This window comes from Epinephelus moara, chromosome 9 (assembly GCF_006386435.1).
Source record: "Epinephelus moara isolate mb chromosome 9, YSFRI_EMoa_1.0, whole genome shotgun sequence".
Lineage (NCBI taxonomy): Eukaryota > Metazoa > Chordata > Actinopteri > Perciformes > Serranidae > Epinephelus > Epinephelus moara.
Genome location: NC_065514.1, coordinates 35,666,625 through 35,693,341, shown reverse-complemented (window position 1 = coordinate 35,693,341; position 26,717 = coordinate 35,666,625). Strand labels below are relative to the sequence as shown.

Sequence of the window (26,717 nt, the reverse complement as noted above, 5' to 3'; positions counted from 1 at the left end):
TTGGTGGGTTTGTGTGTGATGAGTAATGGATTAGGTTAATGAGTCTGCGTAGGTTATTTGATTGATTGATTTGATTGTCTTCCTTTCATAAAGCCAGTTTGGTCTGAGTGGATTATAGATGGATGACTGTGTAATGCTAGGGCTTTGCTGATGATTTTGATATCTGTGTTGATGAGAGACAGGGGGCGATAGCTGGAGGGGGAGGTGGGGTCTTTATCAGGTTTTAGTAAAAGAGTGATTGTAGCAGTGTTCATGTCTATGGTAAGTTTGGATTGTTGCTTAATTTCGGCTGTTAATCTATTAAATATGGGGGCTAAAATATTCCAAAAGTGTTTATAGAACTCAGCAGGGAAGCCGTAAGGGCCTGGTGATTTAGTGTTGGCCATGAGTTTGAGTGCTTGGTGGAGTTCTGTAATTGTAAATGGTTGATACAGAGTAGTAACTTGGTCTACTGTGAGCTGAGGCAGATGAATATTGCGTAGGAAGGTGTCTATGTCTTTTGGGTTTGGTTTGTGTGTTGATGAGTATAAGTTGGAGTAAACATCTTGAAAAGTCTTATTCATTTCCTGAGGTGTATGTACAAGCTTCCCTGCTGAGTTCACAATCGTTGTAATTGTTGTTTTTTCTTTGTTTTGTTTGATTTGGTTGGCCAGGTATTTTCCAGATTTATTACTGTATGTGAAGTTTTCCTCAAGTAAAGACGTATTAAATCTCCATCTGTTGAATAGTTTGTGAGAATGTGTGATATTGCAGGTGAAGGAGACAGGAGCATGGTCGCTAATGATGATGGGGTGTATAAGTATGTCTGAGATTTGGGATATAATTGAGTTGCTGGTTAAAAAGAAGTCAATGCGGGAGTAGGAGTGATGACCTGGTGAAAAGAAAGAGAATTCTTTGCAGATGGATGTTTCAGCCGCCAACCATCGCCAAGACCAAAATCGCTTGGTCTTGGCGACCATGCCCTTTGCTGCATGTCACTCCCTCTCTCTCTCTCTCCCCCTTTCACACTTGTCTGTCCTATCCATGAAAGGCTGAAAATGCCCCCCCAAAAAATCTTAAAAAAAAAAAAAAAAAAAAAACTGCGTCTGTCCAGTATTTCTTGGGGGAACTGATCGTTTAGTCCATGGCCCGTGCCTTTAAGTTGCCTGCAGTGACGTTGTACATGTAGTTTGTGTTTGAAGTGTTCGAATTTTGCCACAATGGGACGGGGGCGTTTGTTTGCAGGGTTTTTGGGTCCGATGCGGTGTACACGGTGGCATGTGATATCTTTTACAATGTGCAGGGAGATTTTGAGGTGAGTGGTCATGAAGTCCTGAATTAGCTGTTCGGGGCTGTCGTCCTGTGTGCGTTCTGGGATGCCGGAAAAAACAAGATTGTCCCTCATGCTGCATGACTGTAAATCGAGTATGGTTTCTTTCATTTCCTTGTTTTGTTTTGCGACAGGGTTGAGCCGAGTATTGAGCATGTTGACGGAGGTGTGGAGGAGTCTGTTTTCTTTGGTGACTGTTTCTATTTGGTGCTGGCTGAACTCGTGGCTTTCACGGAGATGTTGAAATTCTTTGTGTAATATTTCGATGAGTCCTATGCGCGCATCTAGTCCTGAGAGATTGGTGTTTATGGAAATGAGGATATCACTGACTTCAGCACAGCATGTTTTGTGCGGAGAGATGTGAATGGAGTCGAATGGTCTGAACCTCTTGGTGTGTGGTGTGGATGAGTTGCGGTCCTGCTCACGGTCTGGCTGTGTGTCGCTCATGGTGCAGAATTGGTAAAAGCATGCGTCGATGAAATCCTCAAGGTCTTCCAGGTCGGGTGGTTGTGATAATCCAGAGTGTGAAGTGCAGAAAAGGGGTTTATTTTGTGGAAAGAAGTGGAAGTTGTGTGTGGAGTCTAGCAGCCAGGCACCGTCATCTTGGTTCTCGCACTCGTCTGGTGGGCTCTCGCGATCACAGGCTCATCCTCCTCCCTCACAGGCACACTCCTCAGGAGAAAACTGAGGAATCCTGACACTCAGTATGCCTACATGCAGCAAGCATTTTGCTAATTTGGCTTAACAAAATGTAGATATAACTCTCCTCCCTGGTAGACATAAGGTGTTAGAATAGTCCTTCGACATGCTAAAATCTAATGTTTTTAGCTAGGTACAGACACTCTGTTAGCGTTTCAGCCCTCAGTTGCATACTGTAGTGCTGACAATTTTCCCCTCTGGTGGGCGTAGTTTTCAGAGTACAGGGTTCCCACACTTTTTTTTTACCCATGATTTTTCAAAACCTTTCCATAACTTTTCCATAATATTTTACCAAATTTCCATGACTTAATTTATAATAGATGAGACCTATAATAGCGACCATAGAGCGCAATAATGAGCCTCTCCAGTGTGCTACTGCTATGGCCTAAGCAATGTAGTAAAAATGTGGCATAGGGAATGGAAGGGATGTTGTGTCCATCACGCACCTATCCTAGGGCGCCCATATTCTTGTATTTGTACATATTAATCATGCATTGGCTAGTGAATGTAGCATTGACTGGTAACAACAACAATTAACCAAGTGCTACAGCATTTAAATGCTCAAAAATTGAAAACACTGAAGAGGTAACAAATAATGATATTTATTCTGAGACAATCAGATATTCAACAATTACAAAAAAAACATTTGTGCATTAAGTGTAACTTAAGTAGGCCACTGTGCTTCAGGGTTGGCTTCCCCGTTTAAATAAGGAATCAATAAAATAAATAAATTAGTCTGGGTTTCTGGTACAAGAGCACCACAAGATAAACGGCAATCAAGGCCTCACAGCATTAGGCGATACAACATTTTGAGAGTAAAACCTAATATCACAGTGCACTATGCTTCATAAAAAAATAAAATTAAGATAAAAAATATATATGTTAAAAAAATATATGTTAAAAAAAGAACATAAGTGTTTGCTTTGAACAGTCTTAAACTGTGTCTACTCATTCTTTATTTTTTTTAGTTTCTCATTGATTTGCTCTTTAATGTCAAGAAGACTTGCTTTCTTTCTTTGGCTGAACGGTGCAGGCTGTTATACACTGCAATAAAGGTAAGTTTGCGAGTGGTCTCTGCCTTGTTCACATACTCATCTGCAGCTTTCTCTAGGGCGGTGGCATCAGCCTCAACTCTAGCTCTCTTTTTTTTTTTAGTTCATCCAATTCTTCCATGAGAGACTTTCTTTTCATGGCAAGCGTCTTTCTGCTTCTCTCTCTTTTGCTCATCAAGGTAGGCACAATACTTCTGCCTTGCACCTGCAGCTGATATAAGCAGTTCTTTTGTGATCTGAACTTTACGCACTCCTCCAACTGCCCTAATGTGGTCAATGATAAGTCTCTGTGCCACCAAAGACTGTTCCTTCAGATTCTCTACCTCAACTTCTTTATTAACAGAAAACCCCCTCTCTACACTTGCCTGTCCATGGGACATCACAAGAAGCACCTTCACCACCTCCCAGAGGTTTCTGAATTCAGTGCTAGAGCCCATGGTCTCATAAAACAGTGTATACTCTATCTGAGGTGGGGTTAAATTCTCTGAACCCTGGAGTCACCAGAGCAAAATCACAGAATGCCCTGTACTCTGTCAAGACATCGTCACAAACTGATTCTTTCACTTGATTTGCACTGACAAGGGTTTGCAGGACTCTTTCATTTTGTTCACACACTGTTCTTTGTTGGCAACCATTTGTCTAGGATCTAGGCACTGCATGCTTTGAACAACGGGGTATTGCACAGGCATCTTGTGAACAAGCTTGTGCAGGAGTGCAATGAGGAAAGTTTTACAATCCATTTTTTATCTCAAGCACCACTCTTTCTGAGATCTTCTTCTGACTTTTAAGTTTGCTGAGTGCTGCCTCTTTCATGGTCTTCTCTTTGATGAAACGGTCCATGAGCCCTGCAGACAGAATAAAGCAGAAGATAAATATTTAGTGATTGCTGACTAGGTCATCATAGATAATTGTAACATTTGTGCTGCCTTTAAAAAGCGTCAGAGTGAGCGCTCTGTTTTTTGGTTTCAGAAGTAGCATCAGAGTGAGAGCTCTGTTTTTTGGTTTCAGAAGTAGCGTCAGAGTGAGCGCTCTTACTTTCATTTTCAGCTCTGCTACTCTTTGTAGTTAGTTTGGCCTGCATCTTGCTCGAGCACACACAGGCCAGGCAGACAGCCACATTCATGTTATGCTGAGAGTTTTCTGCGCTTCAGCCTTGGAGAATATTTATCTGTAAGTATTCTGTGAATTATTCTGTAATACTCTGTACATTAGTAGACGTTTGTGTTTTTATTTTAAATATCAGAGTGGAGATTAATGTGATTATTTTTGTAGAATATGTGCTCCGCTAGCTAGCAACAGGCTGTAGCTCTGTTCAGTTATTGATTGATTGATGACTCATAGTGATGTGTTTTATGTAATGCAAATCTATGTTCTTGTTTCTGCTATGTTTCTCAGTTTTACAAAGAAAAAAGCAAAAAGCAAATAAACAAAGAAGACCGGTAAAACACAAGAAAAGTCAAGCCTTGTAGTTTTTATTGGGGGACTTTGTCTGTTAACTGGCTGTCTAGCTGGGCATAAGTACATGCGCTGCAAGGCCAGTACAACATTCTTTCAGTCATGTTATTCATTTTTCTCATGCAGTGTTTCCTATTAATATTCCTATTCCTAATTAGTTTTGGAAAATAATGTTAGGACAGGTCCACCTTTAAATACTGATGTCAGTGTATGTAGGAACATGTACACTCCCTGGCCAGACGGATACAAGGCAAGTGGATGGGAAGTAGGGCTGTCGCGGTTACCGGTTGACTGCGCTTCACAGACAACCACATCTACCGCGGTCAAGGTTTTTTTCGTTTTGATGTTTTGTTGGCCACTTCATTAGGTACTAGCAAAACCAATGCATTCTAATACAACAGCTCTGCAATAAATCTCTCTATTCAACCCAAGTGCTACCACCCACGGGGTACTCCCATTGTACAACCATGTGTTCAGAGACGGCTGGTATAAATGGGCTAGCAGGGCTAAGCCTTGCCTATCTTTTACAATAAAGACGAGAAAATTATTAAATTGAAGAAAATATTAAAGTATTAGTTATTGAACTTTAGAACTGATTGTTTTTGGTGGAACCTATAGCAGCAACAGTACTAAAATAGTCACAAAAACGCAGGATTTATCGTGACAAGCCCCCTTGATTTACTGTCCAGTTGGGCTAACTGAATTCAGCCCAGGCCACTGACTTTTGGCCAATGAGAGTGCGTGAAAGTACAGTGAGGGCCTGCCCGCTGTTACTGTAGTGGGAGAGTGAGCGTTGAGTCTTGCGAATTGCGTTAGCATCATGCTGAACGAGGTGGATTATTTTAAATGCTGTCTATCGAGCGGGACCTCATCCAAAAATCATCGGACTTAAATGACTTGGTGATTAACCTGTTTGCATCTCAGAAAGGCCGTCGTTGTGAGCTTCTCTTCAAATAAGGTAGGCCCAAGCCCTAACCTCTTATTAAAGGAGCACAAGGAGCGCGCACATGCGTGAGAGAGAGAGAGAGAGAGAGAGAGAGAGAACATTTTTGTAGTTAGCCTAATTTTCTAGTTTTGCATTGTTGCTGTAACCTGGTACTGTATCTCGGTGTGATGTTACTGTTGCTGCAGCTGAACTATTGATCAGTATAGACCATAGGCCTAATGCGTTAGCCCTCCCTCCCAATTTCACCACGAGCCGCTACTGCATGTGTTATTATTTTGGCCACCTCATTGTATAAAATAAGGTGGCCGTTTATCTAACATTACTATCGGTTGAAATGATATAGAAGGGGCAAATACATAATTATTATTACCTTTGAGCAGCTGGTACACGTCCTCACCCATGAATGGTAGCATTGGCTTGTCGGTCTGGTACTGGACGAGGAAAGGGGTGACCTGTCAATGTCACTTTATTTATATAGCACCATTCATACAAGTAAATGCATCACATAGTGCTTAACATAAAAGAGATGGATAAAAACATAAATCATATAAACAGTGAGAACAGATTTAAAAGAAACAATCAGGGTAAAGTAATTAAATTAAAAATGAAGCAAAATAGAATAAAAATTCTTAAAACCGAATACAAATTTAGAACAGTAAAATATTAAAACGTGCAGACCTGCTTGACTATGCTCTGGAATACTGCCGTTTTCACTGGGAAAAGTAGATCTGCACAGGCCGTCTTGATCTCTTGGAAAGATTTGATCTTTGGCTGCGGTAACTCTCCTCGTGAGACTGCATCGATGTAGTTCATCACGAGGCCACAGCATCAGCCCTCTCTCACAAACCTTCACATTTTCAACCCATCGGTGCCGGCAGAATTTCAGCATGGGTGTGTTGCAGCCTGCGAGTTTTAAAGGACTTTATTAATAATTTCAATAGCCTACATTACAACAACAATCAACACATTACATTCACAGCATAGATATTGTGCAAAACTGGCTATAGCATATAATATAATATAAAATACATTACCTGTGAAGTTTACGAAGTTTTCTCAACACACTTGGCTGTTTTTGAAGAGCCAATACAGACTACAGAGGGTATGGTCCACCTCCTATCCGCTTGCCTTGTATCCGTCTCGGAAGGCGTTATGGAGAGTATGCAGTCCGCATGACATGATGTTCAGTAGAGATTTGTTGATTTGGACCAGGTCAGATTGAAGTAAATCGAAAACCTTCCAATTTACGTTGGGTTCGTCCATTGACAGCTGCACGAGATTCTTCATTCCCGTTTCAGAGAGTATAGATGGCATTCGATCTACAATGTCCTGGGCAGTTGCGTGTCCAAAAAACTCAGAGCCTACATAGCGGGTTTTCACCTCCCCACCGTCCCAAATTCGTATGTGCAGATCTGTCTGTTTGAGTTGCAGAGCTTTGTTCAAGCTTTCGTCAAACATCATTACATAACCAGCCTGCCTGGACACTTCTCTGACCAGTAGTGATTTTAAGTAGGGCACAATGCCAAATGTTGGGAGGTACGCAGACTTTGTTTCCCCTAAACTAAATTTAGATGCTATTTCGCTGTCGGGGAACATGGCTCGAAAAACTGCGCCTGTGTTGGCACATGAACTGTACGAATAATGCGAATCCATTGACTTTAGAGTCCATATCACTTCAGCCGATAGCACATCATTTGAGGCAGCATATTGGTTGAGGGTAGGTTGTGTTGATCAGTGTTCAGCCGTCTTTTGGTTGTCTAAATGTTTCTTTCCTTTGGCATGGTGAGCGCCGCTTCCCCCATGTTGCTAACATCAAATGATTTTACACAGACCTTACATCCAGCACGACCAGGGTCTTTCTCTCTCTTGAGCCAATTCCATATTTTTTCCAGGAATTTCATGACTGTGGGGACCCTGAGAGTATGACGCATTGCACTCTGCACTGAGCTGCAGCCTTATCTACACATTGCTTCATGGCTGATGAAAGTAACGTAACTACACCTAACAGTTGACATCCATGTCTGTGAAAACATGGATGCTTCATGCCCATTTCCCCCCCAGCAGCACAGAAGATCTATACAATAAGCACAGTTTCAAGATGAACACCCAATAAGAGTGTCACCAATTCAGTACGTGACCAAATGTCTCCCCCTCTGTTCCTGAGATATGACATTGTATAATGGCAAGAAAAGTGTTTTATGAAGAACATTATGATGTCACGAAGTTGACCTTTGACACATGAATTCTTAAGCTATGCGAAAAACATGTTTTGTGAGGTCACAGTGACCTTGACCTTTGACCACCAAATTCTAATATGTTCAGTCTTTATTCCAAGTGGACATTTGTGCCAAATTTGAGGAAACTCCTTCAAGGCCTACTTGAGATACTTTGCTCACAAGAATGCACCACCCAAAAACAGATGACTATGTGCAGTCTCCTTCAAAGAAAAGCCGATGCGGCGGCAGGTCCGGTCGGCACCATACAGGAGCGAGCAGGAGCAGAGATAACTGCCTGTTGTTGCGAGCCTGTTATTCAGGGAGACGAAGACCTCCTTCTCTGGTGGAAATGTGATGGAGCCAGGCGTTTTCCTCTGATGTCAAGGGCTGCCCGAAAGTACCTGTGCATTTGTGCCACGAGCTCTCCATCAGAGCGGGTGTTCAGCACCGTGGCCAAAGTTGTCAATCCACTACGTGCCCTGCTCCAGCTGGAAAAAGTAAACATGCTGGTTTTTCTGGCGAAAACCCTTGAATAGTTTTGAAGCATAGGATGCTGCTATAGTTATCATTATACTTTGTTTTTATTTCATTTTCAATGAGGAGTAGCCTGTTCTGACGGACAGAAAAGTTCGGACTTGGAGAGGGTGAACTTTTCAAACTAAGGGTAGGCTCTAAAAATAAACCAGCTAACAGTATTTCCCGTTGCTTCTCAGGATAGGATTATATATGTCCATTTTCGGGTATACCTTGTTATTTATTGTTCTGTTTTTCTAATTTGATGAGCCCTAGTACTGGATGCCGTAGAGCTGTGCTTTTAATTTATTTGATTTATGTTGATAGGTTCTAAAAATAAACCATCGGACAGTACCTGTTGCGGTCTGAGGATATGCTGTATAGCACACACTATCGTTACTGCCTTTGTTATTTATTGTTACTTTTTTGGAAGTGGACTGTAGCCCACAGACAATTTGTTGTTATTTCATTCTGTTTAGTTGACTGCTGCATTTGCAATTTTTAAAATATTTGTTAATAAAAGTTGTTAATGTTGTACATGTTCTGTTGTTATTTTTTCAGTATTCTTAGGCCTATGTAGTGTTTGCTATTCTGTTTCTGAAAGGTATAGGCACAAGCCGACATTTTGGCGACTCCCTCTGAGCCCTTCAACGTGATTTTTAATTAGTCACGGTAATACCGTATACCCCAGGAAAATGTGGGGAAGGTTACAAAACGGTAACAAAATTTGGATACCGCCCAACTCTAACGGACGGACAACCTAAAAACATAATGCCTTCGGCCACAGCTGTCACCGGTGCAGATAACAAACCCGCTAGATTCCTTCACACACACCCACAGGGCCACCTCCCTTAAAGGCGCAGGCAGTATCCAGACAGTAGCCAGTAACACACAGGTGCAGTTAGGCTGTGGGGGTGCTAACCAGAGGTGGAGTAAGTGTTCAGCTTCATTACTTGAGCAACAATACCAAAACCCCACATTGACAATACTCCACTACATGAAAAACCTTTGCATCCTAAACCTTACTATCGATAAAGTATGAAGGTATCATAGCCAAATTTACATAAAGTAGTCATTTTGGAGTAAAATTTTCTGTCAGTGTTTTACTATTATATCTGATGATGGATGTGCTGTAGATGTTTAAGGTTGTGTTAAATTTAACTTCTTTATATACTGTTAGGTATCTACAGCAATGCTTCATATTCTATAAGATCATCATCATATGTAGCATCCCTGTCCTGTGAGAACCACATATATCTAAAAAGTCTGTCTTGGGCCACTATTTGAGAATTACTTGTTTGTCATTTCAGAAAAAAATGTGTATATCACGAAATAGCCTAAAATATCAAGACATTATTTATAAACAATATCGCAGAGCTCTAAATCAAAGTGATCAACTCAATCACTTTCTTTGTTCCCGGCATCCTTCATGTCTCTGGTCTGCAGTATACACTCACCGCCTCAAACTGCAGAGCGTTTCTGTAGCTGCCAAACAGAGCCGCCTGACTCTTAAGGAAGGCTCGAGCCACACCGTCCCCAGTTGTTGTTGAAACCTTCCTCAAACGACTCTTCAAAGATGAGACCTGTGGGACATGGAGTCACAGTCATTAGAACACTTTTTTATCTGTTAACATCCATAATAAAAAAAACTTTACACATTGTGTACTGTCAGTAGTTCTTCACCACATCATTGGGCAGGCTTTGGAGGTCATCATAGGGTGTATCCAGGGTGTTTGTGTCCACGTTCAGGACCACCACATCATCCAGAGCCATCCCTCGAACTTTCTACAAGCAACAGAAACAGAATCAATAAAGTTGCTCGTCAGACAGGTGGATACTATGCAACTTAAAACCTGTTGTGGGGGGGGGGGGCTACTGACCGCGCAACATGTAGGACGTGTTTGGTGGCTTCTCCCGAGGAATGTGCCTTTAAAATATACTAAAAACATATACTTGGGCAAAGCTGTTTTCTGAACAACTCTGAGTTATAAATTCGGTTAGCAACAACTGCGGTTATTCTTTACCATACTGCTGGACTCATTTACAATGTCTGGCCATGCAAAATCAGACTTACCCAAAGGAGGCCGCGGAGAGCCTCGAACATCGCCTGAACGTGACCTCCCTGATTCTCCCGAGAAGTCGCCCGATGCTAATGAAGCCCTGCCTTCCAGTATCAAGTCGATAATGAACAAAATGTGCACTGATATTGTTAACAAGCTTGACTCCATTATTGCTGAATCTGTCAAGAGAGAGATTACAGTGGCTATTTCACCCCTCGAGAGCAAACTGGGAGCTCTCAAGGAGTCTATTGCAGACCTTGAACGCTTGGCTTACAGCCATAGCAGCCAACTAGCCGACCTCAAAGTTGAAGTTTGCAAACTGACCACTTTGGCTGACTATCTGTCCAAGAAATATGAGGATCTTGAGGCGCGCTGACGCTGAAATAATATACGGATTGTGGACATACCAGAAAGGTCGGAGGGAGCCCAACCAACGGATTTTACAGCACAGCTTCTACAGATCCTGCTTAAGCTCGAAGCAAACCCACTTTGGATCAGGCGCATCTTGCCCTGCGAGCCATGCCCAGGGACAGAGACATTCTGCAACCGCTCATTGCCATGGTGAATTTGTCTCAGAACCTAATACTTCGGCGGGCAAGGGAACTTTCTCCTCTGACCTACAGGGGCAGGGTGATCTCCATCTTCCCCGACTTTACTTCTGCCGTCATGAAGAAACAGGCTGGTTTCATTAAGGTGAAGAAAGTGCTCCAATCATGTCCAAATGTGAAGTTCGGGCTTCTCTACCCCACTGTGCTGTGTATCTCATTCCCCAGCGGACAGTCTCACAGGTTTGAGGACCCTGATTTGGCATTAGCCTTTGTGAATGAAAACATAAAAAAGGGGGTTACTGCAGCCTCATAGTTCAGAATGAAAGGTAACCCATTTTGGCACTCTAACTTTTAATTAGTCCAGTGGCCAATATGTCTGCTTTGGGGTCTTTTGTATAGAATATCCCCGACTCTTATGTTCAAATAAACACAAGAAGTTTGTGCTCTCGAGAAAGGATCAGCACTCAGTGAATAACCTCCTAAGCCCTATGATAAGCTATTATGGCAAGGCTTAAGACCAGTGAGCAGTGATAACTAACATGTCTTTGGGGTCATCGGGTGGGAACCTCCTTTCACCAGTGTTTCGTCTAGTTGGTCCCACGAAACCTCCAGGAGGCTAGACAGTGATCTCTGGCATCCCAGAGACACTCCCCTAATGCCAGGTTTCACTGCTCCCCGCACCAACCCAATAACCTCCTTTACCTTACTTACACATGGCTTTCTCAGCCCAAAATAGCACTGCCACCTTCAACAAACCCAGGCTCCGTACATGCGAGCTCCAGGTAGAAACAGTGCCGATACTACCTTTCCTAGCACATTCACCATACTCTATTTCACACGCTACATAGCATAACTCTAATATAAACTGAAGGTAAAGGAGACAGATTAACTCACAGGATCAGCAAACACACTCACCTTGCAGCATGGTCTCAAACAAAAGGGATTCAAATAGGCCACTCCCACACTTAAATAACCTTTCCTCTTCCTGGATTTCCTCCTGAGAGGAAGTGGATCTCTCCACCTGATCTCAAGGAGTTATGTACTCTGCTTAGTAGTTCTAAGTGCTAAGTACTAAGTGCTCCCCGCACCAACCCAATAACCTCCTTTACCTTACTTACACATGGCTTTCTCAGCCCAAACAGCACTGCCACCTTCAACCAAACCCAAGCTCCGTACATGCGAGCTCCAGGTAGAAGCAGTGCTGATACTACCTTTCCTAGCACATTCACCATACTCTATTTCACACGCTACATAGCATAACTACAATATAAGCTAAAGTTAAAGGAGCTAAATGAACTTACAGGATCAGCAAGCACACTCACCTTGCCGCATGGCCTCAAACAAAATGGATTCAAATAGGCCACTCCCACACTTAAATACTTCCTCTTCCTGGATTTCCTCCTGAGAGGAAGTGGATCTCTCCACCTGATCTCAAGGAGTTATGTGCCCTGCTTAGTAGTTCCCCCTGCTGGCCCCCAACTGACATTATTTCTTCTCTTATAGATAAACTGGCTACATTTAATTGCTTCATCTGACATTTCCCTCACTGTCTTCCTCAAACTCTGTCCCCGCACTCCGAGTTCCCCCAGGAGCGAGACAGCTGATCTTGCTATGAATCCCCTACACCCCACTTCCACTGGACAAATCCTAGTCTTCCATCCTCGCTGCTCAGCTTCTGCTCCTAAGTCTGCATATCTAAGCTTTTTTCTTTCATAGGCTTCTTCCACTGAGTCTTCCCAAGGAACTGTCAGCTCAATGAAATAAACTATCCGTTGACTCACTGACCACAACACTATGTCAGGCCTCTGCTTGGTACAAACTATTTCCTGGGGAACAACAAGCTTTCCCCATAAATCTACTTGCATTTCCCAATCACAAGCACCTTCTAGGCGGCCACACCCTTGCCTCCTTACTAACTTATCCCTTATGTATTTCTCCCCCTCACAGACAAACTGAATTGCTAAACTCCTATTCTTAAAACCGTCTGAATTTACCTGTCTTCATTTCCCTTCGATGCCTGCAGCTAAACATTTCAACACATGGTTATGTCGCCATGTATATCGGCCTTGTGACAAGCTAACTTTACAGCCTGACAAAATATGCTTTACGGTTGCGGTACCTGAACACAATGGGCATGATGGGTCCCCATCTACCCACAGTTTTAGGTTCTGGGGGGTTGGTAACACATCGTATGTAGCCCCTACCAGGAATCTAATACAATTCTCCTCCATACTCCACAGGTTCCTCCAACTAATTTTCCTCTTCTCTACACTTTCCCAATTCAACCACTGTCCCTGTTTAGCCTGGGCCACTACCTTTGCACCCCTTAATATCTTGTCCTGTCTACGTATCTGTTCCACGACCAGCTTTCTTTTATCTTTGAGACCTGCTTTATTCCATACCGGTTTGCCTGAGCCAAGCCCCAGGCCTCCCCGGCCAAACTGAACATTACCTACAATCTCTGCATGCCGAAGAGCTGCATCTGCCTTCTGAACTGCCTATCTTGGGTTCCACTTCCTCCCCTTGGTTGGATTTGGAACCACACTCCTAACTACCACGTCCTTACTCCCAGATAACAAGAGCTCTGTCCTGACCTTGTTACATTTAAATTCCTCTGTTAAACTAGATACTGGCAGCTGAAGTATCCCTTTTCCATACAATGCAACACTACTTAGGCACCTAGGAGCGCCTAACCACATCCTAATATAAGAGCTAACCGACCTTTCAATTCTCTCCACAACGGATACTGGAATTTCATAAACTGACAATGGCCACATTAACCTAGGATATAGCCCAAATTGCAAACACCACAGCTTCAACTTTCCTGGAAGTTCTGATTTATCTATTTTATCCAATCCTTCAGCCACATCTTTTTTAAATTTCACCACCTGTTCCTTATCATTCAACTCTACATTGTACCACCTACCTAAGCTCTTAACAGACTTTTCCCTAATTGTTGGGATTTCCTCATCATCTATGAAAAACTTCCTATCACTTAACTTCCCTCTACATATCGAGATGCTTCTAGACTTACTAGGCTTGATCTTCATGCTGGCCCACTTCAAGTTCTTATTTACCTTCTCTAGTAGCCTCTTTGTACATGGCATTGTTGTGGTCACCAGTGTCGTGTCATCCATGTCAGCCCTAACTGGTGGAAGATGCAACCTGTTCTGCTGTCTCTCCCCACCAACCACCCACTTAGAAGCCCTGATGATTACTTCCATTGCCATAGTAAATGCTAATGGAGAAATTGTATACCCTGCCATGATGCCTATTTCTAGCCTCTGCCAACCTGTTGTGAAACCTGCCGTACTTAGACACAACCTAATATCCTGAAAGTATGCTTTCACCAAGTTAACAACTACCTGTGGCACTTTGAAGTAGTCAAACACACTCCAAATGAGGCTATGCGGTACTGAACCAAATGCATTTGCAAGATTTAAAAATATTACATGCAGGTCCCTTTTCTTAATCTTCGCTGCCTGAATCTGGTGCCAGATCATGATAGTATGCTTTAGCCTTTGTGAATGAAAACATAAAAAAGGGGCTTACCGCAGCCTCATAGTTTAGGCTGAAAGGTAACCCATTTTGGCACTCTAACTTTTAATTAGTCCAGTGGCCAATATATCTGCTTTGGGGTCTTTTGTATAGAATATCCCCGACTCTTATGTTAAGTTCAGTCCATAAGTGCCTATTTCTGACTTGCTAAGCCCATAGGAGTTTTATTTTTTAGGTTATGTTATTGTTGTATGCTCCCTGCTGACTGTTTGAACAGACTCTGAAACCGAGGGGCTGAACTGTTAACCCACCTGCCACATAGTTTCCTGTCCAGGTTTAGTGAGAAACGTTATTGTCTCAAGCTCCATGTTGACTGGCTTAGCGGATTCTGAAACCATTTTGTCACTCATTTCGTCAGCCTAGTAATTATTCTATACTTGCTTGTAGTCAATCTTATTCTGTCTGTAAAGGACATCTCTAACTGTGCTTTGTTGTTTTGATATATAAAAATGACTAATGAATGACTTGTTAAGCCCTGATGGACTATTCATTTCCTTTATTAAAAAATGTTAATATTGTATGCCCCACGCTGCTTGTCTGGGCAGAATCTGAAACCTCACTCACTGTAATGTTGTAATGATCTTTTTTTTAAAAAAAGACTGCACTTTAAGTTAAAGTTTAAAAGTTTAAAGTAAAGATTTGTCACATTTCCTTCGAGATGCCTAGATTAGTAATTGAATGTTAGCTATGCTACTAGATAGCCCAGCTGTTTGTTTGTTCTGGTCTTTGGCATGCGTCTCTGTTCTTGTGACGCTTCTGCCACTGGGGTGGGGGGTGATTCTGTGGGGGCCCTTTTTGGGCTTGATGGTTTACGTTTCCACTTTAATCCTTGTATTTTGTCTCTCTCTTTTTTATTTTTTCTCCCTTTTTTTCTCAGTCAGTTCTGGTGCACACGATTGTTATTTTTCTGCTTTTCACCATCTCACTTAATTATTAAGAATAGTCCAGGTATGAAGGGGGGAGATAAACAACTTGTTAAGGTCTCAACAATCCCATAAAGTGCAGCAAAGTACTGCGATATCTTCATCATACTGAGGCTCATGTGGTTTACTTGCAGGAGACTCATTTTAAAGCTGCTGACTGCTCTAGGTTAAAAAGTGGTTGGATAGACAAGCCTACCATTCAACTTTTAAATGCAAATCAAGGGATGCAACTATTCTTATTCACAAATCTGACCCTTTAATTTATTCCTATATTATTTCTGATCCAGACGGTAAGTTTCAGCCAATATTTACGCCCCTAACTGGGATGATGCCTTCTTTAGGGGACTGTTTTCAATGCTTCCAGATATGTCTACCCACCACTTGATTCTTGGGGGTGACTTTAATTGCTGGCTTGACCCAAAACTTGATTGCATCTCTCCCAAGGCCTGTGCACCCTCAAAATTAGCCAAATTGATTAACTCTTTTTTGAATGAGTTCTTGGTCTCTGGCGTATGGGGAATTCTTAATCCTACAAAAAAAGAATATTCCCTTTTTTTTTTTTTTAAATGTTCATCATACTTTCACTTGGATTGACTACTTTTTGGCTGACAATAGACTACTGTCATCAGTCTCTGACTGTAGTTATGATGCAATACTTATTTCTGACCATGCACCTGTCACTGTAAAAATTTATTTTCAAAGTTCCACTGACTCGCAACCTCCTTGGCAATTTAGCAGAAGTTTGCTCTCCAATGAGGATTTTGTTGGTTACATCTCTAGACACTGACTTTTTCTTGCATACTAATATAACCCCAGATGTCTCCTGTTCCATTTTGTGGGAGACCCATAAAGCCTACATTAGAGGGGACAGACAACAGTTTGTCCAGATGAGGAACCGCAGGTCGAGGTGTTCTGCTGTTTCACTGGGTGCCCCCCAGGGGTGAGTATTGAGTCTTCTTTTATTCATCATCTACCTTATTCCCTTGGGCACAATCCTCTGACACCATTGTATTCATTTCCACTGCTACGCAGACGACACACAGGTCTACATCTCCACTAAACCCTCCACTGCCCTTCCTCCCACATCCCTCACCACCTGCCTTGAGGACATCTGGAGTTGAATGAGAAGGAACTTCCTGAAGCTCAATGGAAGCAAAACTGATGCCCTGCTCATTGGTTCCAAAAGCACCCTGGCCTAAATCCAAAGTACGTCCCTCACATCATCATTGATAACTTCACTGTAGCCCTCTCCAGCCACGTCAAAAGCCTCTGTGTCATTCTGGACAGCATTCTTTCATTTGTACCACACATAAAAAATATTACCTGGACTGCATTCTTCCACCTAGGCAACATTTCTAGACTCCGCCCATCACTGTCCCAGTCCAGCACTGAAGTCTTGGTCCAAACATTTGTCACATCTCGTAATGACTATTGTAACACAGTACTCTCTGGCCTTCCCACCAAACTCATCAACAGGCTTCAAATCGTTTAAAACTCTGCTGCCCAGATCATCACCCGCACCAAATCATCCAACCACATCACCCCCATTCTCATTGAACTACACTGGCTCCCTGTTCAGTAACGGATTGATTACAAAAACCTTCTACTCACTTTCAAAGCCCTCTACAACCTAGCCCTCACCTATCTTTCTGACCTTCTCCACAAGTGCACCCCCTCCCCTCCCTGCGCTCTTCCTCTGCTGGTCTCCTCACCATTCCCACCTCAGGCCTCAGCACAATGGGTGCCAGGGCTTGCAGCTGCACTCCCCCCAGGCTCTGGAACTCCCTACCTCCACACATTCGACAGTCCAACAGCATAACATCCTTCAGATCCCATCTCAAAACCCACCTGTTCAAACTGGCCTATGCACTTTAACATTGACTATGCCATACATACTTGCTTTGTACAGTGACCTTGGGTGTGTTGAAAGGCGCCTTTTTAAATAAAATGTATTATTATTATTATTATTATTATTATTAAATAATCTCATATACTGGTCATGAGAAAAAAACTCAGCAAAGACAAACTAGCTTCATTGGCTCATTGTTTTTCCCAACTTGATGCTCTATATGCCACTTCTCAGTCTCCTGAAATATATAAGGCACGTGCATCTTTACAGTCCAAATATGATGTGCCTACATCACAGTATACCACTGGGCTTCTATTAAAGACAAGGTCTTCCTTCTATGAACAAGCTCTTCCTTCTATGAACATCTATTACAGCTCAGCCTTTAATACCATCATCCCTGACATCCTTACAGATAAACTGGCAGCTCTGGACCCCCTAACACCTGCGCCTGGATTAAGGACTTCCTCTCCAACCACCCACAGCCTGTCAAGATCGGTACCCACAGCTCCTCCACCCTCACACTCAGCACTGGCTCTCCCCAAGGTTGTGTGCTGAGCCCACTCCTGTATGCCATTTATACCCATCACTGCTCCCCCATCCACCCCACCAACACAATAATAAAATTTGCGGACGACACCACCTTGGTGGGGCTCATTACCGGAGGAGACGAGTCGACCTACAGGGACGAGGTGCAGCGGGTGGCAGAGTGGTGTGTGACAAATAACCTGTCTCTTAACATAAAAAAAAACAAGGAGGTGGTCCTGGATTTCAGGAGACAAAAAGCTGAACCTGATCACCTCTTCATCAATGGAGACTGTGTGGAGAGAGTCACCACCTTTAAATTCGTGGGGGCTCACATCTCCGAGAACCTCTCCTGGTCGGCACACACTACAGCAACGATGAGGAAGGCCCAGCAGCAACTCCACCTCCAGAGAGTACTCAGAAGGAATAAACTGGAGCCATCATCAAAAGCGTGCTGGCATATTCCATCACTGTGTGGTATGCTGGCTGCACAGCAGCTGAGAAAAAAAGCTGCAGAGGGTGATCAGGTCAGCTGAAAAGACAATCGGCTGTCCTCTGCCCTCCCTGGAAGACATTGCCAGCTCTCGATGCCTCTCCAGAGCAAAGAGGATCATCAGGGACCACCTTCATCCTGGACACCACCTGCTCAGCCTGCTGCCCTCTGGAAGGAGGTACAGGAGTCTCAAAAGCAGGACCAACAGACTGAAGAACAGCTTTTACCCCTGGGCTGTCAGGACACTTAACACCCACATTCCAAAACAATCCAGATAACAGTGCAATATTGGTCAGACTAAAACTACCTCACGAACAAGTGCAATAACAATATTCTGCCTACATTCTGTTTTTATTTATGTATTTATTATTATTTATGACACTGTTTGTTGTAATGCTGTTATGCTCCTGTCTCGTGTTTTTTTTTCTTTCTTTTATGCACCTTCAGTTGTGGCACCCAAAATTTTGTTGTATAGGTGGCTGTACAATGACAATAAAGGCTATCTTATCTTATCTTATCTAACATGGTGATAAGGCTACTAAGCTGCTGGCACACCACTTACGTCAGATTACCTCATCTCATCAAATTCCTAAGATTCAGACGGACACAGGCAGAACTACAGATGACTACTCTCTTGATGCAGAGAAAGCATTTGACAGAATCAAGTGGAACATGGAATCTGTTCTACTGTCTCAAGAAATTTGGTCTAGGTAAAAATGTCATCACTTGGATTAAATTTCTTTATTCATCTTCCAAGGCATCTGTTAGAACTAATCCAGTGCAGTCTTACTATTTTCCCCTGTACCGATCCACTCGCCAAGGTTGCCCTTTAAGTCCCCTTTTATTCGCCCTTGCCATTGAACCGCTATCAATTCGCCCTGCTAACTCTGGAATCTACAGGTACGGAATACATGTTAAGGTCTCCCTTTATGCCGATGATTTGCTTTTGTTGTTGTCTAACCTGTTTCAAACCCTGCTGCCTTGGCCACTCTTGAAACATTTGGTCAGGTCTCTGGATGCAAACTGAACCTCAGCAAAAGTGAGATAGTTACTATAAATGATGGAGCTAAGCAATTTCCCCAACATAAATTCCCCTTCAAAATTGCCCACAACAATTTCACCCATCTGGGAATCAAGGTCACACTTAAATTTAAAGATCTTTACAAAGCTAATTTTACAACCCAGAAGCATTTTGATTGTTGGTTACCTCTAAATCTGTCATTAGTTGCAAGAGTCAATGCTGTTAAAATGTGTGTTCTTCCCCGGTTCTCATATCTGTTCCATGTCTTCCAGTCTTCCTCTCCCAGGTGTTCTTTCGTAAACTGGACAGTTTAATCTTAGAGTTCTTGTGGGTTAAGAGAACACAGAGACTGTGCAAACAATATTTACAAAACCCAAATCACTTGGAGGGTTGGCTTTACCAAATTTTAGATTCTACTATTGGGCTGCTAATATTAGAATTTTACTGGCTGGGCTATAACACATTTATATCACCTCCGGTTTGGATTGCCATGGAGTCTAATGCTGTTAAACCAGTGTCTCTTATGGCAATTGTTCATTCCTCATTTGCTCCTGCAGCCTCTGTCTTGTCTAAAAATGTTATTGTGAGATTGCCACCGCCATTTTGGTTTACAAGCATTCTTTATTTATGCTCCCCTGGCTTCAAACCATGCTTTCCCACCTTCCCTTGTAGATGATGCTTTTTTACTCTGGTCCAGGTGAGGTTATTGCAGATTCAAGGATCTGTATATTGATAATGTATTTGCTCCTTTTAACAGCTCTCATATAAATATAAAACTCACTACCTAAGCAACATTTCTACAGATATCTGCAAGTCTGTTCCTTTGTCTGCTCTAGATTTCCTGGATTCCCAGCTTTACCTATGAACACACCTCTTGATGAGGAGGATGCTCATAAAAAAGCCCAATCTATTTCTAGATTTGAACTTTTAAAGAAAAATAAAAGAAAATCCCCTTGACAAGAACAGACTTATTTTGTTACCGGTTATAGTTCACTGGCAAATCCCATAAAAAGGATAATACACTCAAATTGGAATCTCATCAGTAGTGATCCTATTCTTAGGGAGGTTTTTCCAGTCCCTCCTAAAATCAGTTTCAAGAGGGCTCCCACACTACGGGATAAGTTAGTGCCTAGTCATCTCTCTGTCAAAAAAAAAATGCAACCATTGTACTAATATAAAGGGATGTAAGCAATTCAGTGACTTTAAGACTAACAAGGTGTATGACATCAAAACATTCATTAACTGTAACACTACATTTGTTGTGTATCACTTATCCTGTACCTGCGGTTGTTTTTACATAGGTCGGACTAAGAGATGGTTGAAAGACAGAGTCTCTGAGCATAAGTATGCTCAGAAAAGCTAATTTGGGTTATCCTATGGCCAATTTGGGTTATCCTATGACCAAGCATTTTTACAATGCACACAACAGCGCTCCAGATAGCCTTATGGTTGAAGGCCTAGAAACCATCCAAAAGAACATTCAAGGTGGTGATCGATTCAAATTATTATTGCAGAGAGAAACCTTTTATATATTCCATATGCAGGTTACAATATACCCAGGACTGAACGAAGAAATTGACTACAGTCCTTTTTAATAACTGTGTGGACTGATGTCTGTGTTGCTTCAGAGGTGTATGTATTATGTTTTGTTGTTTGTACAGTGGGTACGGAAAGTATTCAGACCCCTTTAAATTTTTCACTCTTTGTTTCATTGCAGCCATTTGCTAAAATCAAAAAAGTTCATTTTATTCCTCATGAATGTACACTCAGCACCCCATCTTGACAGAAAAAAACAGAAATGTAGAAATTTTTGCAAATTTATTAAAAAAGAAAAACTGAAATATCACATGGTCATAAGTATTCAGACCCTTTGCTCAGTATTGAGTAGAAGCACCCTTTTGAGCTAGTACAGCCATGAGTCTTCTTGGGAATGATGCAACAAGTTTTTCACACCTGGATTTGGGGATCCTCTGCCATTCTTCCTTGCAGATCCTCTCCAGTTCTGTCAGGTTGGATGGTGAACGTTGGTGGACAGCCATTTTCAGGTCTCTCCAGAGATGCTCAATTGGGTTTAGGTCAGGGCTCTGGCTGGGCCAGTCAAGAGTGGTCACAGAGTTGTTCCGAAGCCACTCCTTTGTCATTTTAGCTGTGTGCTTAGGGTCATTGTCTTGTTGGAAGGTGAACCTTCGGCCCAGTCTGAGGTCCTGAGCACTCTGGAAGAGGTTTTCTTCCAGGATATCTCTGTACTTGGCCGCATTCATCTTTCCTTCAATTGCAACCAGTCGTCCTGTCCCTGCAGCTGAAAAACACCCCCATAGCATGATGCTGCCACCACCATGTTTCACTGTTGGGACTGTATTGGGCAGGTGATGAGCAGTGCCTGGTTTTCTCCACACATACCGCTTAGAATTAACGCCAAAAAGTTCAATCTTGGTCTCATCAGACCAGAGAATCTTATTTCTCATAGTCTGGGAGTCCTTCATGTGTTTTTTGGCAAACTCTATGCGGGCTTTCATATGTCTTGCACTGAGGAGAGGCTTCCGTCGGGCCACTCTGCCATAAAGCCCCGACTGGTGGAGGGCTGCAGTGATAGTTGACTTTGTGGAACTTTCTCCCATCTCCCTACTGCATCTCTGGAGTTCAGCCACAGTGATCTTTGGGTTCTTCTTTACCTCTCTCACCAAGGCTCTTCTCCCACGATTGCTCAGTTTGGCTGGACGGCCAGGTCTAGGAAGAGTTCTGGTCGTCCCAAACTTCTTCCATTTAAGGATTATGGAGGCCACTGTGCTCTTAGGAACCTTGAGTGCTGCAGAAATTCTTTTGTAACCTTGGCCAGATCTGTGCCTTGCCACAATTCTGTCTCTGAGCTCCTTGGGCAGTTCCTTCGACCTCATGATTCTCATTTGCTCTGACATGCACTGTGAGCTGTAAGGTCTTATATAGACAGGTGTGTGCCTTTCCTAATCAAGTCCAATCAGTTTAATTAAACACAGCTGGACTCCAATGAAGGAGCAGAACCATCTCAAGGAGGATCAGAAGAAATGGACAGCATGTGAGTTAAATATGGGTGTCACAGCAAAGGGTCTGAATACTTATGACCATGTGATATTTCAGTTTTTCTTTTTTAATAAATTTGCAAAAATTTCTACATTTCTGTTTTTTTCTGTCAAGATGGGGTGCTGAGTGTACATTCATGAGGAATAAAATGAACTTTTTTGATTTTAGCAAATGGCTGCAATGAAACAAAGAGTGAAAAATTTAAAGGGGTCTGAATACTTTCCGTACCCACTGTATATACATTTAGAATTATGAGTTTTTGCCCTCTAATTCTTTGTTAATTTTGTTTATTTTTTACTCTTTCATTTATTTTTTTATTCTTTTACTCTTTTTTTATACATATGTATATGTATGTATATATATATATATATATATATATATATATATATATACATATATATATTTATTTATTTTTTCTTTTTTGTATTTTTGGGTCCCCTGCCAAAGAGCACCCTCATCATGGTTGTTCTGACTTCTGAGCAATCTGGACTTCTTTTCTCTGAACACCTCTTGATGACTTCTTGACACCAGTCAACTCTTTATAGCGATTCATTTCAGTGATTTACAATAGAATTCACCTCATACGCCGGCAAACATCTGACCCCATCAGGACCTTGTGGGAGGGTGGACTTGGGAGAAGAAATTTCTGATGAACTGAGGTCTGACATTTCACACTAGGACCATAAGTCCTCTATTTGTGCAAGACATGCATTTATATGATGTAAAATTGTACATCGCACCCACTACACCAATGCTAGACTATCTAAAATTTTCAGTAATGTGCCTCCTGCACGTAATTGCTGTCAGCATTCCCCAGCAAATCACATACACATGTTCTGACTATGTCCAGCTTTGCATTATGACTAGACGGAGGTTTTTAAAACTGTATCATATAGTTTTAAAGAAACAGTTACACCAAACCCGTTCACGATTTTATTGGGTGTGTCCCACTCTTTCTCTCGGTCTACATCTAAGAAACAAACTATAGCCTTTGTAACCTTGTTGGCAGGACATTTAATACTCCTCAACTGGAAAGCCAAAAGTCCTCCCTCTCATTTACGTTGGATTACAGATATTCTTAAATTCCTTAAATTGGAAAAGATTAAGTACACTCTGGGGGGCTCATCTAGGAAGATTTTGAAACGGTGGCTCCCTTTTTTTGATTATGTCAAAAGGTTCAACATCTCACCTAACAAACACTAGAGGATATAGCCTACCGGTAGAACCTGCTCCTTTCCTTCCCAGGCCTAATTTGAGATGTGAATTCTGGGTATTCCTGTATGTACATTGTACTTACTGATCCCGCTGACTGTTCTTTTTTCCTTTTCTCTTTCGTCTGTCTCTCTATTTATCTATCTATCATTATCTTTATTTACTTACTCATTTCCTCGTTTTCCTTTCTGTTCCCCCTTGTCTGTCTTTGGTTTTCTGCCCCTTGCCATGTATCCCATCAATATTTTCAATGTGTTACTGCCTGTATTGTTATTTTTTTTAATTTGCAGAACTCTGAGAAAACTCTGATCATTGGCAGCTCTATTTTGAAAAACATGAAGTTAGCAACACCAGCGGCCATAGTCAAATGTATCCCTGGGGCCAGAACGGGCAACACTGAGTCAAATTTAAAACTGCTGGCTAAGGCTAAAGGTAGATTTAATAAGATTGTTATTCACGTCGGCGGCAATGACACCCGGTTACGCCACTCGGAGGTCACAAAAATGAATGTTGCCTCGGTGTGTGAAAATGCTAAAATTATGTCGGACTCCATAGTTTTCTCTGGACCCCTCCAAAATCGGACCACTGATGAGATGTTTAGCCACATGTCATCATTTAATCGCTGACTGTCCAGGTGGTGTCCAGCAAATGATGTAGGTTTCGTTAATCATTGGCAAACTTTCTGGGGAAAACCTGGTCTGATTAGGAGAGACAGCATTCATCCCACTTTGGATGGAGCTGCTCTCATATCTAGAAATCTGGCCATATTTATTAGTAATTCAAATCCCTGACAACCCAGAGTTGAGACCAGGAATCAGAGTCGCAGTCTTACACGCTTCTCTGAGCTTCTAGAGCAGTTAACCACACATAGTGTTATACAAACGGTGTCTGTCCCCTGACCACCTAAATTATCTAAATCTAAAATTAAACAAAGAGGAGTTTTGCATAACAACCTAATAATAATAAAAATTAAAACCTCCTCTGTGACAGAAAGACAAAATAGGAGAATTAAATGTGGACTGTTAAATATCAGGTCTCTGTCATCTAAAGCAGTGTTAGTCAACGAATTAATATCAGATAATCATATTGATTTACTCAGCCTCACTGAAACCTGGCTGTGTCAAGATGAATATGTCAGTCTAAATGAATCCACTCCTCCCAGTCATAATAATACCCACATTCCTCGAGGCAGCGGCTGAGGAGGGGGAGTTGCAGCCACTTTTAACTCTAGTCTGTTAATCAGCCCTAAACCTAAACTAGATTATAATTCCTTTGAAAGCCTTGTTTTTAGTCTTTTACATCCGACATGGAAAACCTTGCAGCCACTGTTATTTGTTATAGTGTACCAGGCTGCTGGCCCGTATTCTGAATTTGTATCTGAATTCTCAGAGTTTTTATCCAGTTTAGTTCTTAAATCAAATTAAGTTATTATTGTAGGTGATTTTAACATTCATGTTGACGTTGATAATGACTCCCTGGCTACTGCGTTTATCTCATTATTAGACACCACTGGCTTCAGTCAGGGTGTACATAAACCCACTCACTGTTGTAGCCATACCTTCGATCTAGTTCTGACCTATGGAATTGAAATTGATAACCTCACAGTCTTTCCACAGAATCCCTCTCTATCAGATCATTATTTTTTAACTTTTGATTTCTTTTTACTTGATTACAAGCCACTCAGCAACAGTTACTATACTAGATGTTTATCAGATAGTGCTGTCGCAAAAGTTAAGGAAATGATCGCATCGATGTTAAATCTAATACCATGTCCTTCTGTAACAGAGGTTTCCCGTACCGACTTTAAACTCTCCCGAATTGATCATCTTGTCGATAGCACTGCAGGCTTGCTGCGAACAACACTCGACTCTGTAGCACTTCTTAAAAAGAAGTTAACAAAGCAAAGAAAGTTCGCTCCTTGGTACAACTGAACCTGAAAATTAAAACAAATATCACGAAAATTTGAAAGGAATTGGCGATTAACAAAACTGGAAGAATCTCGTTTAGTCTGGGAACAAAGTCTCAAAACGTATAAGAAGGGCCTCCGCAGTGCCAGGGCAAACTATTACTCAGCATTAATAAAAGAGCATAAGAACAACCCCAGGTTTCTTTTCAGCACTGTAGCCAGGCTGACTGAGAGTCACAGCTCTATTGAGCCTTGTAGTCCTTTAGCCTTTAGCAGTAATGATTTTATGAGCTTTTTTAATGACAAAATTCTGACTATTAGAGGCAAAATTCATGACCTCCTGCCCACAAATGGAACCAATCTACCCTCAAACACAGCTGTAAGACCTAATACATATCTAGATAGCTTCTCCCCGATTTCTCTTCAACAATTGACCGCAATGATTTCATCATCTAAATCATCGTGTCTCTTAGACCCCATCCCAACTAGGCTACTTAAGGAAGTCTTACCGTAACACTCATATATTAGACATGATCAATATATCTTTATTAACAGGCTATGTACCACAGTCCTTTAAGGTAGCTGTAATTAAACCTCTTCTAAAAAAGCCCACCCTGGATCCTGAGGTGTTAGCCAACTATAGACCAAGATCCTTGAGAAAGTAGTCGCAGACTAGCTGTGTGATTTTCTGCATGATAATAATTTACTTGAAGAATTTCAGTCAGGATTTAGAGTGCATCATAGCACTGAGACAGCACTAGTTAAAATCACAAATGATCTTCTGATTGCTTCAGACAAAGGACTCGTCTCTATACTTGTTTTATTAGATCTTAGTGCGGCATTTGACACAATTGACCATCAAATTCTGCTGCAGAGACTGGAACATTTTATTGGCCTAAAGATTCTGCACTAAGCTGGTTTAAATCTTATTTATCTGATCATTTTCAGTTTGTTCATGTTAATGATGAATCATCTCTACGTACTAAAGTTTGTTTTGGAGTTCCACAAGGTTCTGTGCTCGGACCAATCCTATTCACTCTATATATGCTTCCCTTAGGTAACGTCATTAGAAATCACTCTGTAAATTTCCATTGTTATGCGGATGATACACAATTGTATTGATCGATAGAGCCAGAAGAAACTGATCAATTAACAAAACTTCAAAAATGCCTTAAAGACATAAAGACCTAGATAAGCACCAATTACCTGATGTTAAATTCAGACAAAATGCAAGTTATTGTTCTTGGCCCCAAACAACTCAGAGACTCTTTATCTGATGACATAGTTTCTCTGGATGGCATTTCTCTGGCCTCTAGCACTACCGTAAGAAACCTCGGAGTAATATTTGACCAAGATTTGTCTTTTAATTCTCATTTAA

General features: G+C 41.8%; 2 protein-coding genes across 6 annotated transcripts in view; both read right to left on the bottom strand.

Moving 5' to 3' along the window:
* dennd1a (DENN/MADD domain containing 1A) overlaps window positions 1-26,717 on the bottom strand; it is a 218,242-nt gene that overhangs the window by 57,192 nt on the left and 134,333 nt on the right. For all 5 annotated transcript variants that reach the window (XM_050052661.1, XM_050052664.1, XM_050052663.1 and 2 more), the window contains 2 exons: window positions 9,874-9,975; window positions 9,648-9,773 (listed from right to left, as the gene is read on the bottom strand). In XM_050052661.1, the coding sequence (XP_049908618.1) occupies window positions 9,648-9,773; window positions 9,874-9,975 (228 nt within the window). The remainder of the gene's footprint in view (window positions 1-9,647; window positions 9,774-9,873; window positions 9,976-26,717) is intronic.
* On the bottom strand, window positions 639-8,138 carry LOC126395328 (protein unc-13 homolog C-like). The gene is made up of 3 exons (XM_050052720.1): window positions 6,140-8,138; window positions 5,832-5,892; window positions 639-3,905 (listed from the first exon to the last, which is right to left on the bottom strand). Exon 3 carries the CDS (start codon window positions 1,754-1,756, stop codon window positions 836-838), a length of 921 nt encoding a protein of 306 aa, XP_049908677.1. The 5' UTR covers window positions 1,757-3,905; window positions 5,832-5,892; window positions 6,140-8,138; the 3' UTR covers window positions 639-835.

Excerpts from the sequence above, each read along its gene's own strand:
- LOC126395328 (XM_050052720.1), bottom strand. The coding sequence starts at position 1,756 with ATGAGCGACACACAGCCAGACCGTGAGCAGGACCGCAACTCATCCACA.